Source organism: Nelumbo lutea, chromosome 1, assembly GCF_056320005.1.
Source record: "Nelumbo lutea isolate HS-2025 chromosome 1, American lotus-T2T, whole genome shotgun sequence".
Taxonomy (NCBI): Eukaryota; Viridiplantae; Streptophyta; class Magnoliopsida; order Proteales; family Nelumbonaceae; genus Nelumbo; species Nelumbo lutea.
In genome coordinates this window covers 29,538,242-29,558,603 of record NC_142684.1, presented here as the reverse complement: position 1 = coordinate 29,558,603, position 20,362 = coordinate 29,538,242, and the positions used below count along the sequence as shown (strand labels likewise).

The following is a 20,362-nucleotide window of genomic DNA, read 5'->3' as shown; positions in this document are numbered from 1 at the left end:
CAACCTCTGCTTTCTTGGGCCCTAAATGGGTTGTGACCAGATCAATTATACACTGCTTGTCTCCTTCCGTTGTATAGAGAAGACTGCGTGTGGGGAATTTTTTTCCTTTGAAGAAACAGAAACAGGGAGAAGTTATGGGAAAATAGCCAGAATGACAAGCCACAACCAATGGCGGAAACAAATAAAATTGTGCTGAAATTGCACTGCACTGGTACCCCTGCAACTCCATTGCCATTGATCATCCCCTGGAAGACATGTTTGGACCAATAGTACTACGACATCATGGTGCCACAAGGGTCTGAAGTCTCAACAGGATTGAGGTTGAAGGGAAGTCACATTAGACTTGTGTTAGGTTGGAAAATGCTACCAAACCCACGTGACTTGATTATTAATCGGTCTTTGTAATGTCGACCTGGCTTACAGGTGGTGCCATGGATTGCCACCCTTAATTTCTCATAGCTAATCCAGCAAACTTAGGAGTTAAGTATACTTGAATAATCTAATAGAACAAATGCCTGTAACATATTTAATTAGTAAAAGGACCAGTTCAATCATGAATCTGATTATTCAAATCCTTTCAAGACTGGCAAAGAAGAGACCAAGAAGATTACCAATGTGTCTATATCTGGGACAATCAAGGCATTTGCTGTTCAAGTCAATAAATAAAAGGAGATGATGCATTAAGGATATTATGGTTTGGGGTTGAAGGTATTCCAAATCTTGTACAATAGTCACACTTTCCTTATATAATAATTAATTGAAAAACCCCACCCAATTGACAAACCAAATTTTTATAGAAAGAGAAGCATTGATGCCCATGAGCAGGAATAGCGGCTGTTTCCTCCAAGATGGAAGGTGCAAAGCTATCTTCTTTAACCCAGTTTCTTTCTGATCAGTCCTTTAAAGAAGTCAAAGCTAGATCCACATGAAGCCAATGATATAAGTGCTGATAAGTAATCCTTATCCATACTTAGCAAAACTGTAGCAAACTGCTAGAATCCGTATTGAATATGAGAAAAAAACATACTGTAGTTGCAGATTAGACATTTAGATGTACTGTGCCCAGTAGGCGTGAAGTGGGTTAATCCTTGATGAATGAAGACCCAAAAAATTACAATAAATTAATATATGCCTCTTTGTGGTTAAATTTTATGTCAGAAAGCAAGGCTCCAGATATGAAAATAAAGACATCTTTCAACCAGGCCAACTAATACCATAGCTGTCAACGTATTAAAGCATAAGCAAGAATTCAATTAAAGGTAGACAGGTCAGTTACATCTTAACAGACTGTGACATAAAGAAAAGATTCAAACAAACAAATCTAGTTAATATTGTTGTAGAGTTAACCATACAACTGCACATGGGGTATAATGAAGTATAACATATGGATAAATGGGAAAAGAACAGCATTTTCTTGTATTCTTTGGTTTTGGAAAGTAAGATTGTCTATAAAATCCCTTTAAGTGTCACTTCTGTATGGTGAAACATAAAGTCTGCAAAAGACTAGACATGTCTGCAATTGGCACTAAGGACATGTATGGAGTCATTCCTAATAAGAGAAATGTATGGTCTGGCTAAGAAATACCGAGGTGTATGATTAATACATGCAGTGCCAAAAAAGAGCAGCATCTTCTGTTCTTTGGTTTTGGAAAGTCACAAGATTGTCTATGAAATCCCCCAATTCCTTGGTGTTATTTTTATAAGGTGAAACATAAAGTCTGCATAAGGCTAAAAAGGATGTCAGGGGTGAGCACTAAGACATGTCAAGTGTCATTTCTCCAAGGTGAAATGTATAGTCTTGTAAAGAATTATCAAGTTACACACCAATACATTCAATTCCACAAAATTTGGCAGTAAACCTAATTCCCAAGGAGTCAGCCTCTGTAACACCCATTCACAGTCCAGGTGTCCAGAAGAGGTTCCACAGTAAACAGACATCAGTAAGCCTCAGATTTTCCAAATAGCATTTTCTAGAATATACATAGGATTTGGACACTAGGTGGCTAGTTTTGAGTCAAAAAAGTGCAAAAGCTGGAAGAGCTCAAGGAGAATGAATTATCCCAAAGAGCATCTGCCGAATAGCACAACCCAAACTGCTTATCTATCATCTCCCTCCAAATATGGCCAATAGTTACTAGGGCTGCAAATAAGCCACATCTGATTTAATTCAATTTGAATCTGATCTGATAATTGGTGGGTTTGAATATACATCGATTTGATCCATTATATATATATGTATATGAATGTATGTATTTTAAAGACATATCTGTTCCTATTGTCCTTTTACACTTTTACAAATATTGTAATTTTAATTTTAAACAGGCCTTAATATGTCATTTCAAAAGGAAGGTGTACCCTCTCTCTCTCTCTCTGAAGACTTCTTTCAATTTTTGACAAAAATATCTATCATGGATTTGAATCGGATATCCGACAAAATTATCAAATCGAATACAAATATCAATATGTAATATCAGTTGGATAGTTATTGAATTCGGATCTATACAATTTTCTTATCGAATTGAACCGGATATACCCTAATCTGAATTCAATCTGATCTGTTTGCAGCGTAGTAGTTACCATGCTCTAAAAACTATTCTATCCTAAGAGTCTAACCGACCAGAGAATAAATATTGGTTCTTCAACATATGGCCAGATATTGTGAGATTCACCTGATCATACCTTAGGGGTGGCAATTCTCACCCAACTCCATGTGATGCAACCCACCCGCCTATAACCCACCAACCCTCCCATTACTTAGAAGGTTAGAAATGGATTGAATCACCCACGGTAGACTTAAATGAGTTGGGGGTTTCTGTTGGATCTGCTACATGAACAAGATTGCAGGCAAGTCTCTCCTTCCTTACTCTTACTCTCCCTCTAATATATTCTCTCTCCACCTAGTCCTTTCTAGTCTCTATAAATTGTTCTTTCTCTCTACCAAAGTTTAAAGCATTGATAGATATCAACTAATATAATTTGATATATATTGGGTTTTAGTGATGCCAATTTGTGGTACAATAGGAAACCATGCCATGTATCAGCATCACCAAAAAACCAATATGCATCAATACTTTAAATCTTGGATAATAATGTGCTACTAAGGAATAAGGATGATTGTTTTTGCATGGGACTGCATTGCTTGGCCCAGCCCAGCTTGGACATTTAATATATATAGTATACGTGTTATCAACTTCTGCAAGCAAGCTTGGGCCAGGTCTCAGGGTGCAGGCTAAGCTAGGCCTGGACAACTCAAAATGCTCTATTACCCTATAAAAACATGGCTTGGGCCCATCCTGGACCAACCCATGATCATCCCTATGTATTGCAAATGCTAAGAGGTTTGGTTGAGTTGGGATGAGATTTTTTTTTTCTTTTTCTTTTTTTTTTTTTTTGATTAGTAGTTTGGGTTGGGGTTTTCCCATTTATTTAGGGCTAATTACTTATATATACCCTATATATTTAGGAAACTACTTAACTGTACCCTGAACTTTCAAAACCTACTTATATATGTCACATAACCAGTTCGAACAAGAAAGCACAACCAGTTTAGGGTGAAAACAGAAATCTGTCAACTCCATCCTAGAGAGTCAGAATATTATATATATATATATATATATATATATATATATATATATATATATAGGTAGATAGATAGATAGATAGATAGATAGATAGATAGATAGATAGAGAGAGAGAGAGAGAGAGAGAGAGAGAGAGAGAGAGAGAGAGAGAGAGAGAGAGAGAGAGAGAGGCCCTTGTGGGGCAAAGAAGAGATAATAAGAAAGAAAGAATACATGGTAGTGTACAACAAGGACTATAGAAATAAGGTACACCATCAGGATTCTTCACACCCCCCTCAAACTGATGTGAGTGCATTAGCATCAGTTTGCCCAGAAGAAATAGATGTCTGGATCTTGTCATGGCATTGGTGAAGATGTCAGCAATTTGCATATCTGAGGCTGCATAACGGAGATAGAGCCAGCAAGAAACAAGTCCCGAATAAAGTGATAATCCACCTCAAGGTGCTTTGTCCTTTCATGAAGGACAGGGTTAGAAGCAATCTTTGTAGCACTGGTGTTGTCTACATGAAGAGGGATAGGAGCAGAGATAGGATGACCAAGGTCTGTAAGTGGGATTTAAGCCACACAATTTCACTACACACCGACGACATTGCCCTGTATTCAGTTTCTATGGAGGACTTGGAGACAACTTGTTGTTTCTTGCACTCCCATGAGATAAGAGAATCACCCATGAAAACACACCACCCAGCGGTGGAGTGATGAGTATCAGGACAACCTGCCCAATCAGCATCAGCATAGGCCCTCAAATGGATAGGAGAACATTATGGATAATTCGATAGACAATAGTTAGATGGGGTTGACGAGAATTAGATACAAACTCACTGACAACCTGAACCACATGAGAGATGTTAGGTCGAGTCGTAATGAGATATATAAGAGACCCCCACCAGTTGACGATAGATGGAGGCATCAGTGAGCAAGGGTTCTTCTGACTTGGATAATTTAACATTCAACTCCAAGAGAGTATCAACCTGCTTGTTATCAATAAGGCCGGCCAACTTGACAAGATTCAAAGCATATTTGTGTTGGAAAATGAAATATCCCCGATGATTTCTTTGGACTTCAAGTCCTAAGAAATAGGTGAGAGGACCCAAGCCTTCATGTGAAAGTATCTGTGAAGAAGAGATTTGAGGTCTAGAATTTCTTCTACATCATCTCCAATCAACATGTCATCCATGCACAAGAGGAGAGTTGTAATACCATGAGGCTTTTTCCGAACAAAGAAAGAGTGATCAGAATCACTTTGACTATACCCAGCATCCACAACATCCCTGAACTTCTCAAACCATGCCCGAGGAGCCTGCTTCAGCCCACAGAGATATTTCTTTAGGCGACTGTTGGTGTGAAAATTTTAATAAATTCTCATGCAACATAATTCACTCAATCAAGTGATTGAGTTTTTATTATTTTGGGTAAGGCCCATTCAGGGAATCATACAGATTGTTCCCCTTATAGTCTGTTTGATTGTTGAGAAATAGTGGGATGAGAAAGGAAATTTTTTGGCATCCTATGTTTGGTTGCTGAGACCACTTATTCTACAAAATTTGTTTTCTGGTGTTTGATTGTTGAAAAATTTTTGCAAGATGCTTGATTTCATTCCTCTTCAACCATTAACAACAATAGAACATGAACACCCATGGTTCTCCTATATTCCCCTTCAACCATGATTGGTGATGATGATAGAAGTTTAGCAAGGTTTAGATCTGCAATAATAAATCGTTCTACTTAATAGCAGAGGTTCAATGATAACAAATCTGCAATAAGGTTTTAGCATATCTGCAACGATGGTGATGGCCAAGAAATTAGGGATGCCTAAGAAATCTAACCAATATATCATGAAAAAAATTACAAACTTGTTAGATCTGCAACGATGAGAATAGAGGTTAAAGCAGATCTACCAATATTTGGTTGTCGAAAGGCTAAGAAATCATGAATGGGAGAAAAGCAACGAAGTTTTAGAGAAAAAAAATACAAAAAATAGTTTACCAGAGAGAAATGGAGCATGGATAGGTCTTACCTTCGTTGGAGATGAAAAATAGTGATTGGACTCATTGGCGCTTGGGGTTCTGAAGCTTAACTAGGAAGAAAAGCAATGAGGTTTTTGAGGAAAAAAAATACAAAAAGAAAAGGTTCAATGAAAGGAAATGGAGGAGATTCCATGTCTTCACCAGAGATTAAACACTCTATCAATAGGGTCTGAACCTCGACTTGGAAGATAACCGATAATGAGTTTTCAGAGAAAAAATACAAGATGGCCAAAAAATGTGAAACGGAGATGGAGATGGTGAACGGAGGTCTTATATCGTTAGAGGTGAAGAAAACAGTGGTTGGAGATTTGATTGTTGGGACATGTGAATGGAATGTCACCTTCGACATTTTTTTCTCACCAACTTCTCATTGTTTTCGTTTCTCACCGGGGCCGCACCTATTTGGTGAGACCCGCGTCTCTACTTTTGGGATGTAAGTTCTCATCCCATCCTATTGTTTTGACCAAAACAAACGAGAGAAAATAGGAATCTTATGTGAATATTCCTATTTTCTCATCTCGGCCGCGACAACCAAACATACCATTAATTACATCCCCACAAGAAAGTAGAGAACATCTTTTGATTCTGACTTGGAGAAATGAACGCATAGAACAAAAGAAAAGAATAATAGGATACTTGAAAAAGAACTTTTCATTTGCTTTTCTTTTACATCGGGTGTACAAGAATGAGAAGAAAGAAAAAGAAATACAATTGAGAACTATACAGCAATACATTTCCCTTTTCTTTTATACAACGAAAATTTCTTCTCACTCCTTTCTTCATAATAAGTTGTAGTCAATCAGATGAAATTCTGATTGTAGACAGCCTTATGTTAGACAGCTTTTTATGCCCTTAGCTTCAATCAAAATGATGTACTTTATGAGTTTATTGTAAATGAATAAAAGTGCATATTTGATTCATGTTCCCTTGGTATGTTTCTGTGTAATACCCTTAAACAGGACACTTAATGAGACTCGTGTTAGTTTAGAATGTTCACAGCCAGTGGGTCGGTCTGGGGAGACCTATCCTGACAAGGCTGACACTGTGGTGCCATCAAGTCGGTTGGGGTGGCTTGTCTCAACTACCGGGGTGAGACCCTAGGCACATATAGTGTAGGATTAATTGAATCTTTGAACTGGACCAGATTTCCAGTATTGCCATGGACCTTGGAGATTGATGGGCAAAACTGGAAAGTTACACCCGACCCCTAGACTCGATTATGATACTGCACTAGGTGTCGGATTGGGCTGTCTTTAATATACCAATCAGTGAGATCCTTAGCAGGGGTCAAAACCTGGGTATGTTGGGACAGTCTGAAAATTCATCTGAGTGGGTGATCATAGTGACAGGATCAGCCCCTTTGTCGGACAAAGGTAATGATCGGGGATGCACTCTCACTAATGGAAACCAAGACTGCCGGCAGCTGATTTCAATCGTTGAGATTTGTTTTGCAAAATATATTTTATATGAGATATAAAAGTATATATATTATGGTTTCGAAATGGTTTGCAAAAAGGTTTTAATTCCCGGGATCCATATATGAGAGAGTGCAACACTGTTCCTTGCAGCCGAGGGAGAGGTCCTCTCTTGTCGAGCAGTGTATGATCATTATGGGCTGAGAGGTTAAGTGTAAAACCATTGAGGATAATACCTGATGGGCTAATCTTGCATCTGCCCACAATCCCTAGGTGTTACAAGGTGGCTTGGCCTAGGGACCACTTAGGGTAAGTGTTGGGCCCATAGAGCCCATCTGATGGGTTTCAGGGGGTGCACTGTCTACAACAGTGTATTCGGCCAGGCCTTGTAACAAAGGCTGGGCTGAACCCATGTGGCTGATGTGTAGATCAATGTTTGGGTCCCACGCCATACAAGGAAGCCCAACTGGGCAGCAGTTTGGAAGGCTAAATGAATACATAACCCTAAATGGGCCTTAAGCCCATTTCGAATTGGGCTAATTTGATTAGTCATTATGGGGCGAATTTTGAGATAAGATCAGCTGATAGGATTGGGCCCACACCCTATCCACTCCGAGAGTCCAAGATCTAAATGAGATTTAGATCTGGAAACTTCCTAATTAGATTAGGAGATGGCTGATCTAATCTGCAGATAAGATAAGGATTATCCCTTATCTTAAAGGGACTTTTAATCCAGATATGATTTGGGTTAGCAACTCCTAATGGGATTAGGAGCTGATCCCTTTAAGTCTATAAAAGGAAGAGGGGGTGGCAGCCTTTAGACACAACATCACAACAAACAACCAACAGTCTTGTCTTCAGAGCTGAGATCACAGAAGAGAGAATTATGCACCCTGCAAATACTCTCTAGCCGCCGCCTACAGCAGTTCGATCTCCATTGCTTGGGAGAAATCAAGATTGGATCTTGATTCCAATCTTTTGGAGAAAAGATTGGTAGGAGCTGTATTCACAAGCCGTCCAGGTGATTCTTGGGAATGATCAAGTTCTTTGGAAGAACACTGTTGATTCTGCTCCACCCTGCACTGCGCCATCTTCAGTGGGAGCAGATTTTGGATCCTACCTTGGGCATGAACACCTCCATTGAGAGATATTATTTCTCTGTATCAGGTATTATCTCTCCCTACTCCTTTTGGTTCAGATCTGGTTCAGTTTATGGTTCAAGAATGATCATTGAAAATATGATTTTCTAAATAGGGAATTCGATTCCCAGTTGAAGGGAGAGAAAAATTTTTGAAATTCGCCCCCTTTATTCCACAATTTTGGGCGTCCATGTGATGGATTTCCTATCCCTTCACCTTACTCCTTGGAATTTTGCATACAAAAAGGGAGCCGTAGTCAATCAAATTGAATATTTGATTGTAGACGATTTTCATCCCTCTGCTCTTCATTTTCATTTGAAGGGAACCATAATCAGCCTTGGAGATTTAGATTGTAGATGGTTTACCCCCTAACTTTGTCTTGAAAGAGGGACCATAATCAACTAAGTAGAGGCACCTGGTTGTAGATTGTTCATTCCCCCTACTATTCATTTTCATTTGAAGGGAGCCATAATCAGTCTTCGAGAATTAGACTGTAGATGGTTTAATCCCTAACTTTGTCATGAAAGAGGGACCATAATCAACCAAGTAAAGGCACCTTGTTGTAGATGGTTTATTTCCTTCTTTTTCCTTTCTCAAAAGTAATAACCAAAGGGAGAGAAAGAAGGATACATAGCAAAAGACATAAATAGGAAGTATTCATAGAGAGGACTTTCCTTTTCTCTACCTGTATTAGTGAGACTTTTCCTTCCTTGCCCTCCCTTGAGCACTTCTCTTTTCTTCTCTCCTTATCTTTGCTTTTCTTAAGAATCTCTTGTGAAAATTTTCTCCGAAGAGTCTCTCTGTGTGTTTGTCTAGCTTTCCCTTAAGGAGCTTAAATAGGGAGTGGGGTGGTTATGTAACTACCCCCTCCTCCTAGGTGAAGGACACCTGCCCCTCCCACTTAAAGAGAGATACTCCCCACTTAAAGAGAGAGAACTCCCCACTTAAGAGGGGGAACTCCCATACGGGATACTTTTTTATAATTTTAACGATTTGGCTAGTAAACTAGCTAGCCCACTTATTACAGATTATTTGAATAAAAAAATGATTTCAACAGCGACAAACAAGAGATGGATCACTACAGTACCTAGGAAAGGGTTTCATGTAAACAGTTTCCTTTAAATGTCCATGTAGAAAGGCATTTTTCACATCTAATTAACAAACAAAATAGATGTACACAATAGAGAGGGCTAAAAGGACACAAATTGTAGTGATCTTGGCCACAGGAGCAAATGTCTCCTCGTAATCAATGCCATACTCTTGTCTATTATCCTAAGCCACAAGATGGGCTTTGTATCGATCTAAGGAGCAATTAGAGTTCAACTTGATAGAATAAACCCACTTGCTCCCAATAATAGAGCCATCAGAAGGAGCTGGAACAAGGTTCCAAGTGTCATTCTCATGCAAGGCTTGAATCTCTCCATCCATGGCATCTCTCCAGTGGGGACTACTAATGGCTTGCTAGTAAGAACAAGGAATATTTGTGGAAGACAAGGCAACAGAAAAGAAACTATGGTTTGAAGGGAAATTATAGCGATCGGGGGGTCTAGAAATACAAGTAAAACGTAACAAAGGAACAGATGAAACAATTGAAAGGAGGGAGAGATCCATCGTATGGACGCCAAGAATGCAGTGGAACAGGGTGGGCGAATTTCAAAAAATTTCTCTCCTCCCTTCCAACTGGGAATCATATTCCCTAATTTTAGAATACAATATTCAAGGATCTAATCGAACCAAAACCGAACCAGATCTGAACCAAAGAGAAAGGGAAGGGTTATACCTGATACGGAGAGTCGGTATCTCCCAACGTCGATGTTCACACCCAAAGAATACTCCCAAGATCTGCTCCCACTGAAAATGATGCAGTGATACTGGAACAGAACCAGTAGTGTTTGTCCTACGAACCAAATTCTTCACAAGAATTCGACGGAAGCGAAGAGCACCGTACACAATCAGCCTTTCAGCAAAGACTGATATCAAGAACACCTTCTTGATCTTTCCCTCTCAGAGAGATCGAACCAGGTAGTGAATGGCAACGACTGGAGGAGAACTCTAGAGATGAAGTTGGCATATTTGCTTTTCTTCTCTCTAGGGTTTCTGAGATCCTATCTCAATTGCAGGAGGATTTTTCTGCTAAACCCTTGGTTCGAATTCTTGTAATTCAAGATTAGGGTTTCTCCTCTTTCTTAGTGATTAAGAAACCTCCTAATCCTATTAGGAGTTATCCCAATCCAAATTTGTATTTGGATAGGGAATTATCTTAATCCTATCTACAGATTAGGTCAGCCCACTCCTGATCTTATCAGGAGGTTACCAGATTCAAATCTTTATTTGAATTTGGTCTCCAAGAATAGATAGGGTCAAGACCCAATCCTTTGGCTTGCTCTAATCTCAGATCCGACCCTTTAAGTGGGTAATTAAATAAGACGGTTCGAAATGGGCTTTAGGCCCAATATGTAGTAAGTGCTCAACAGGCTTCCAAACTGCTGCCTAGTTGGGCTTCTTTGTATAGCGTGGGACTCAAGCATTGATCTACACATCAGCCACATGGGTTCGGCCCAACCTTTGGTACAAGGCCTAGCCGAATTCACTAGAGAGCCCAGTGAACCCCTTGAGCCCATCACATGGACTCTATGGGCCCAACACTTACAATAAGTGGTCCTTGGGTCAAGCCATCTTATAAAAACCCATGGACTATGGGCAGAAGCAAGATTAGCCCATTAGGTATAATCCTAAATGGCCTTACACTTAACCTCTCAGCCCATAATGATCAAACACTGCCCGACAAGAGAGGACCTCTCCCTTGGCTGCAAGGAACAGTGTTGCACTCTTTGCTCACATGGATCCCGGGAATTAAAACCATTTGCAAACATTTTGAAACCGTATATATCTATATATCTTATATATAAATTTTGCAAAACAAAATTCCAACGACTGAAATCAACTGCCGGCAGTTTGGTTTCCATCAGAGAGAGTGTATCCCCGATCATTACCTTTGTCCGACAAAGGGGCTGATCCTGTCACTATGATCACCCACTCAGATGAATTCTCAGACTATCCCAACATACCCAGGTTTTGACCCCCGCTAAGGATCTCACTGATTGGCATATCAAAGACAGCCCAATCCGACACCTAGTGCAGTATCATAATCGAGTCTAGGGGTCAAGTGTAACTTTCCAGTTTTTCCCATCAATCACCAAGGTCCAGGGCAATACTGGAAATCTGGTCCGGTTCAAAGATTCAGGTAATCCTACACTGCATGTGCTTTGGGTCTCACCCTGGTAGCTGAGACAGGCCACCCCAACACTTGGCAGCAAACCAGTGTCAGCCTTGGCAGGATAAATCTCCCCAGACTTATCCAACGGCTGTGAACATTCTAAACTAACACGAGTCTCATTAAGTGTCCAATTTAAGGGTCTTACACAGAAACATACCACACAACATGAATCAAACATGCACTTTATTCATTTATACTAAATGTCAAAAGTACATCAAAACTGATTGGAGCTAAGGGCATACAAAACTGTCTAACAGCTCTCACTTGCACTTAGGTCCAGTCTGGTACAAGTTGGAGTCCTAGACTTTCCACGTGTTTCTCAAACACTTTCTGTGTCAGTAGCTTAGTACATGGGTCTGCCACATTCTCCGCTGACGCTACCTCTTTGCATCAATCTCCCGTAGATCCAGTGTTGTCACACAACAGTGGAATGGGTGATGTGCGGAATTCCAAATTCCAGAATGAACACCTTCATTCACAAGGCAGCCTCACTTACAACAATGTGATCGGCTTGGGTTGTGGACTGTTATTTTTGCTACTTAGGGCCCCTATTTGCTGACTTTCAGCAAACAACACACGATCCTATCGTGAAGATATAAACAAATGTAGACATTCTACCATCTGGATCAAACTGGTAGTCGGTATCAGTATACCCTTGGATCTGTAGTGAACTACCATTGAATACTAGATAAAACTCTTTTGTTCTTCAAAGGTATTTGAGTATGTTTTTCACAGCAGTCCAATGCTCCTGCCCTGGGTTGGCCTAGAACCTGCTTACCACACTCACCGCCTGAGCAATGTCAGGGTCAGTGCACAGCATGGCATACATGATGCTCCCTACGGCTGAGGCATAGGGAACGTCTTTCATAACCTCAATCTCCTCAGAAGTCTTGGGAGACATTTTCTTGGAGAGAGTGACTCTGTGCCTGAAAGGAACGTTTCCTTTCTTGGAGTTCTCCATGCTGTACCTTTTGACAATGTAAGCAGCCAGGGATAATCCAATTATCCGCTTCGATCTATCTCTATAGAGTCGAAGACCCAGTATATAGGAGGCTTCTCCAAGATCCTTCATGGAGAATTGTTGCGAAAGCCACACCTTGACCGAAGTCAACATTCCTACATCATTCCCAATGAGTAGGATATCGTCCACATACAACGCCAAGAGGGTGATCTTATCCCCACTGGACTTCCTATAAACACATGGCTCATCCGGATTATGCTCAAAGTCCAACGATTTGACTGTAGAGTCAAAACGGATGTTCCAACTCCTAGAAGCTTGGTTAAGTCCATATATGGATCTATTAAGTTTACATACCATGTGTTCCTGACCAGTAACAATGAAGCCTTGCGGTTGCTGCATGTAGATATCTTCACTAAGATCTCCATTCAGGAACGCGGTTTTGACATCCATCTGCCAAATCTCGTAGTCATGGTATGCTGCTACAGCTAGCAGGATCCTAATGGGTTTAAGCATGGCCACGGGCGAAAAGGTTTCCTCATATTCGATGCCTTCTTTCTGAGTATACCTTTTCACCACCAAACGAGCTTTGAAGGTCTCAACCTTGCCATCGGGGCTCTTCTTCCTCTTCTAAATCCATTTGCAACCGATTGCTTTTACCTCAGAGGGCGGATCTACTAGAGTCCAGACTCCATTGGCCTCCATTGAGTTCATCTCAGCTCTCATGGCCTCCACCCACTTCTGGGAATCTATGTCCAACATAGCTTCCGCGTAAGTCACAGAATCCTCCTCACTAGTCAAAGCTTCCACCAGGTAACTATCCTGGTCATAACCATAACGGACCGGTGGCCTGTATACCTGGGTGGATCTTCTAGGTTGGTCACTACCTGGAACTTGTGGGACATCTCCCACTGCTCCTGAGCTCTCCTCATCAAGAACTATTTCCTGACGATGGGTGTCCAGGATATAATCGGTTTCTAAGAACTGGGCATTTCGACTACAGAACACTTTCTGCTCACTTGGGTCATAGAATAGATAACCCACCGAATCCTTTGGGTAGCCTACAAATAGGCAACGACTGGTCTTGAATTCCAACTTGTCCGCACTCATTCTTTTAACATGCGCAGGACAACCCCAAATCTTCAAGTGTTTGACACTTGGTTTCTTTCTGGTCCAAAGTTCGTATGGAGTTTTCGGAACTGATTTGGTTGGAACCTGATTCGGCACGTAGATTGCAGTCTCTAATGCATATCCCCAAAAGGATGTGGGTAATTCTGAGGGTGTGAGAAGTAACCAGACCATGTCTAACAATGTCCTATTCCTTCTCTCTGAAACACCGTTAAGCTGTGGTGTTGCAGGAGGAGCTAATTGTGATATTATCCCGTGGCCTTCAAGTAGTCCTTGAATTCGCCAGAGAGATACTCGCCACCTCAATCTGATCGAAAGGCTTTAATTTCTCTCCCTAACTGTTTCTCGACTTCTTGTCTAAACTCCTTGAACTTTTCAAAGGATTCGGACTTCTGTTTCATTAGGTACACGTAACCATATCGTGAGTAATCATTGGTGAAGGTGATGAAATACACGTGTTGGTTACAAGTCCTAACACTCAGGGGACCACATACATTAGTATGTATAAGGTCAAGCGTGCCTGTACATCTTTCAGGCTTATCGTTAAATGGCCGTTTTGTCATCTTACCTCGGAGAGTGGGAAACTCCTTGAACTTTTCAAAGGATCCGGACTTCTGTCTCATTAGGTACACGTAACCATATCGTGAGTAATCATCAGTGAAGGTGATGAAATACACGTGTTGGTTACGAGTCCTAACACACAGGGGACCACATACATTAGTATGTATAAGGTTAAGCGTGCCTGTACATCTTTTAGGCTTATCATTAAATGGCCGTTTTGTCATCTTACCTCGGAGGCAAGGCTCACAAGTGGGAAGATCTTCTACGGTTAGAAAATCCAAAGGACCATCCTTGCGAGAGAAGACGAGAAGATCCTTCACAGCCGTTGAGGATGAAGCATCCTGTTAATCAAAGTCATACAAAACGGAGATAGGTACAGACAAATTGGCTACTCTACTCTTGAATTAAAAGGAATTATGCTCAAGAAAAATGACATTCTGAGAGATACGGATGTAGGGGGCAGAAGGATCATATTGTGGTTAGGACTATACCCCATGAAGGCACACATAACTGATTGAGCTGAGAGTTTGGAACGTCCCTGAGAGGAAAGATTACAAAACATAAGCACTTAAAAACATTAAGGTAAGATAAATTGGGAGGAGAACCAAACAGTTTCTAATGAGGAGACATGTTAGCTAGAATAGGTGAAGGTACACAATTAATTAGATACACAACTGTACTAGCTGCCTCCACCCAAAATGAAGATGGTGCATGAGACTCCTGAAGAAGAGTTCTCACAACATTGAGGATATGACCATTCTTGTGTTCTACCACACCGTTTTGCTAAGAATTGTCTGGACAACTCTGTTGAACTTGTATCCCAAGATTTCTTAGGTAGGATAGAAATTCACCATCATTGTATTCTCCCCCCTGAGTTTGAGCATAGGATACGGACATTGGATTGAAACTGAATATGAAACAATATGGGAAGTCCATACATCATAGTGTATAATTTCAAAAGGTGAGGTAGCATGATCAACCTTGTGAAGAAATGACAAAGTATGACTCTTACTCAAACAACAAGTAGCGCAAGATGTTTCAAAAGTTTGCAAGGAGGGAATTTTACTTCTAATGAAACCAAAGTCAAACAAAAATTTAAGTTTTCATAGTTTGGGTGAGCCAAACGTTTGTGCCATAGATCATAAATGTTATTTCTTTGACTCAAACCAGAATTCAATGAAGAACTAAAATAAGTAGATGGTTGTGCCGATTGAGATCCCTTGAATTCTAGTGCAAACAAGCAGCCCAATCTACACCCTTCCCAATACACTGGTCCTGAGTCAAAAACCATCAGAAAAAATTGTTAGAATGTGACCTTCATTAACCAATTGATTAATTGAAATAAGGTTAGTCGTAAGTTTGGGAACAAAGAAGGTTTTGGTAAGGAAGAGGGAAGACGGGGGTGAGAACTTCAAACACAAGTCATCACTTCCAATGATATTCAGTTTCTCATCATTGATAGTAACAAAATGCTTATGATGATCATTGAAGATTTATTTGAGGTTCGGGGTAGGCTCAAGTCATATGATTGGCAGCCCCAGAATCAATTATCCAAACATGTGAGGAAGAGGAACAATAACTAGAAAACTCACCAGATAAGCCAATAGCAGAAAATGCAAATGAGATATAGTAAAGGATACTAGTTCTCGTATCTCTTCCCTGTTCATGGGAGGAGAAGATTCACCTTTGACATTGGGTGCATTGGTGTTTTAGTTGTTTGTCCTTCAGATACTTGGTAAGCCCGTGGCTGATTCTTCCTTCATACTACCATTAAAGGGATGAATAGGACAATCTGGAATGATATGACCATGTTGCTTATAGTATGTGCAAACATTCTTCTTCCTGCAGTGTGAAGCAATATGTCCAAAACCTTTACCTTCATAACTGTTGTCAGTTGTTTATGTTTATGTATTCAGGTTTAGTACCATAAGGGTACTGATGTAATTTCCTCTTTGATTACATTGTTCGGCTGTACTAATATAAATAATAATAGATCATTCTTTCGCCCCCTAAGTTCAATAGGGGCTTTCAGTCCTCTCGGCTCTCCTCCCCTCTCTCCCTCTCTTCTCTCCTCTTGTCTATCACTTGCTCTTGCTCAACATGGTATCAGAGCAAGTTCGTCCAGGCCTGAAAACAAATTAGTTGAGGTCATTCTCCAATGCCGAGTAGATTGCCTCTTCATCTCCAAGAAGCTGTATCCCTGATGCTTGACTTCAAGAAGGAAGAAGGTGTCGGCCTGACTATTCAGCTTCCTAGCGCAGAAAAGAATTCTGGTACGAAGTCTTTTCGTATTCCAGCCCATATGCTGTTTTCATTGATTGCTCAGCTGTAGAGAGGCTGTCACCTGTTGTACGAAGAGGAGGCTCTGGTTTGCAGAGAGGCTGGAGTTCAAGAAGGTACTGTCCATCTGCTGTTCGGGTGCCCTGGTATTCAACTGAAACTGTTTTTTGTTGTTCTTTCTTCTTGCACCCTTCGATGGACTGTTGATGCCCTAAAATTCGAATGTGTTGTTCTCCTCTGGTGTGTCACTACTATTCGGCTACATTGTTGATGGACTGAAGTTTTTCCTTGACTGTTCTTGCTGTTCGGCTACATTATTGATCTCAGTGACTGTTCGGCTACCCTGAAGTTGGTGTCAGCCGATTAGGTGTATGGTGAACTATCACCTTGTGTCTCTCTTTCTACTAAGGAGTTGTATGAAAACTGTAAAACCGTAGGTCATACAGACCTGGTTATGTACTGCATTGCAGTGTTTGTATGCTTGTTCATTGGATTCCTACAAAAATTGTAGGTCATACAGACTAGTCCAAGTGCTGCAGCAACAGTGCTTGCTCTTGGCTCTCTGTGAAACCGCAGGTCAGAAGTACCTAGTTGTATGCTGAAATAGCAAGTGCTTCTTCTTTTGTGGACTGAAGGACATAAGATCCCTTTTTTCTGTAACAGCTCTGTGAGGCAGTGTGCTTTGGGTGTTGTGTTCTTAAACCTGAAATCATGAATAGTGAAGATTCAGCCACATCTGGAATCTCCACAATGCTGAATGGAATGAGTGGTGGTGGTGACCTATCCTTCCCTATGGCCTGTTGTTCCTCTTGATGGATTAAATTACCTAGAATGGTCAAGAGGGATCAAATTATACATCACTGCAAGAGGGAAGATAGGCTACATTAATGGGAGGATAAAAGAACCATCCTCCGGGAGTGCTGAATATGATAGATGGAATCAGGAGAACAGTATTGTTATGTCCTGGCTCTTGGTTTCCATGCAGCCTCAAATCAGGAAGAATTTCATGTGGGCTGAAACTGCGAAGGAAATCTGGGAACAAGCAAAGTCTACATATTTAGAATTAGACACTATGCCAAAATTTATCAACTGCAGGCAACATCTTCTACTTGTAGACAGGGGGAGAGGTGTTTATCGGTCTATTACTCTGACTTAACATCTGCCTGGAAGGAGTTGGATCACTACCAGAGTGTGGATTGGAAATGTGACGAGGATGCTAAGAAGTACAAACAGATTGTCTCCCAGCAAAGGGTGTTTGCATTCTTACATGGTCTGAATACTATGTATGAATCTATCAGAGTTCAGATTCTCAGCTCTAAGGATCTCCCTTCTGTTCAGGAAGTCTATGCTCTTGTACAATCTGAAGAAAAGCAGGAGAAATTTGATGAACAGCCCTCGTGGGGATGCTATTGTGTTAGTTGCAAAAGGGGGTGTATCTACTGGTGGGGGATCTTCTTCCCAGAAAGGAGATTTCCAGAAAAAAACAGAAGATAAGGAAAAATTGTGGTGCACTCATTGCCAGAAACCCCGACACACCAAAGATACCTGTTGGGATCTTCATGGGAAACCAAAATGGGCTCAAGATCTGACTAAGAAGCAAAATTCAGAGGTGAATAAAAAGTACGGGCAACAAAATACAAAAAAAATCACATGGCCAACATGGCTACTCGGGAGCGTCAACCTACCATTTCTACTGTGACTCAGACACATCTCACTGGAACTGACCCGAGGGAGGACATTATGAATTCCTTCCGTGACCATTTAGAACTCTATGTAGAGCAATTCGTCAGATGGATACTCATCCCTCAACCTCATTTGCATCTACATCAGGTAACCCTGCCACTGCTTTCCATGTTGCTTCTCACACCCATGACTCTCCATGGATCATTGATTCTGGAGCATCTAAACATATGACTGGTACGTCCTCTTACTTTCAAACCTATCACCCTCTTTCTGGAAGAGTCAAGGTGAGACTAGCCGATGGATCATACTCTTCCATAGCTGGTCAAGGAACCCTCTCTCTTCCTCTTGGCCTTACCCTCTCTGATGTTCTTCATGTTCCAAACTTTCCCATTAATTTGTTCTCTGTTAGTAATGTTACTAATTCCTTAAATTGCTCAGTGACTTTTTTCCCTTCTCATTGTGTGATTTAGGATCTGGCCACGGGGAGGACGATTGGTAGGGGTCGTATGGCTGATGGACTTTACATGCTGGAGAATAAGGCTGGTCTTCATGTTACAGAGTCTATGAGTCAGTCCTATAAGAAAAAAGTCTATTTATGGCATTGTCGTCTTGGTCATTTGTCTTTTGAGTCTTTGAAAGTTGTATTCCCAGATCTGTTCAAGTCAATGTCTGTCTCTGACTTTTCTTGTCAAACGTGTCAGTTGAGTAAACATTGTAGAACTCATTTTCTTCAAAGACATAGTAAATCTGAATCTCCATTTCACATTGTTCATTCTGATGTGTGGGGCCCTATTACTTTACCATCTGAGAGTGGCTACAAGTATTTCATTACCCTCATTGATGATTATTCTAGATTTACATGGGTATATCCGATGCGAACCAGGGAAGAAATACCAAAAATCATTCAAGATTTCCAGCGGATGGTCTTCGCTCAATTTCAAACTGAAATCCAAATTTTCCAATCAGATAATGCAAAAGAATTTTTTCATAATGACCACGAAATTTTTTGCTTCGCATGGTTCCCTTCACCGTAGCTCTTGTGCCCGCACACCACAACAAAATGGTGTGGCCGAGCGGAAGAACCGACATCTCCTTGAAGTGGCTCGAGGTTTACTACTTCATATGAATGTTCCCAAACGGTTTTGGCTTGAAGCTGTTCTTCGTTCCACTTACCTTATACACCGTATGCCCTCTCGTCGGTTAGAGTACAAAGCCCCACATCAACTTCTCTTTCCTAAGGCTCCCCTTCTTTCTATTCCTCCTCGTGTCTTTGGTTGTCGGTGTTTTGTCCAAAATCTGTCTCCCACCCGTGGGAAATTGGACTCTCGTGCTATACCTTGCATATTTCTTGGTTACTCCTTCACTCAAAAGGGCTACCGTGTTTTTGATCCTGTTTTTCGTAAATTCTATGTCTCCATGGATGTTTCTTTCTTTGAAGATGAGCCTTTCTATCATGTTTCTCCTCAGGGGGGGTGTAGACATGAGGAGAAACTAGTTCAGCTTCCCTCTCTCCCTGACCCTCCACCTTTTCGTTTTTTTTCTCGCCGTCGCAAAGGCCAGCCAAATCCAAGAGTTGTAAAGAATCCGGAAGCTGTACCTCCTGTGCCACCTGACTCCTCGAGGGAGGATCATACTCACTCAGGTATTTTAGCTCCCAATGATGTCCTTGAATCTATTGAAAATGATTCCTCTACTGCTAATGATCTTGACCGTCCTATTGCTCACAGGAAGGGGGTCAGATTGTGCACCACAAAACATCCCATTTCCAACTTTGTCTCCTATGAAAACATTTCACCCTCATTCTGTGCCTTCCTTACCTCTATTGACAGTGTCCCTATCCCTAAGAATGTGGCAGAAGCTCTTTCAGTTCCTGAATGGACAAATGCCATGAGGGAAGAAGTTAATGCCCTTCACAAAAATGGCACATGGGAACTTGTTGATCTTCCCAAGGAAAAGGTTCCAGTTGGATGTAAATGGGTGTTCACAGTCAAACATAAGGCGGATGGAACAGTGGAAAGGTATAAAGCTCGCTTAGTGGCAAAGGGATTTACTCAAGTGTATGGAGTTGATTATGCTGAAACTTTTGCCCCCGTTGCCAAGATGAATTCCATTAGAGTCCTTTTCTCTCTTGCAGCCAATCTGGATTGGGTTTTACACCAACTGGACATCAAGAATGCATTCTTGAATGGTGACCTTGAAGAGGAAGTGTACATGATTCAACCTCCTGGGTTTCTAGCCCAAGGCAATGAACAGAAAGTGTGCAAGTTGAAGAAGTCCTTATACGGGCTGAAACAATCACCAAGAGCTTGGTTC

The 20,362-nt window shown here is 41.0% G+C and overlaps 1 protein-coding gene across 6 annotated transcripts in view; it reads right to left on the bottom strand.

Moving 5' to 3' along the window:
• Positions 1-642: 642 nt before the first annotated feature.
• The window catches only part of LOC148874122 (biotin--protein ligase 1, chloroplastic-like), a 102,360-nt gene continuing 82,640 nt past the window's right edge, over positions 643-20,362 (bottom strand). For 4 of the 6 annotated variants that reach the window (XM_088964945.1, XM_088964948.1, XM_088964949.1 and 1 more), the window contains one exon: positions 643-915. In XM_088964945.1, coding sequence (XP_088821071.1) covers positions 873-915 — 43 coding nt within the window. In that variant the 3' untranslated portion in view covers positions 643-872. Of the gene's footprint in view, positions 916-1,027; positions 1,088-20,362 lie in introns of all 6 variants that reach the window. The other 2 variants (XM_088964946.1, XM_088964950.1) reach the window with 2 other exon arrangements.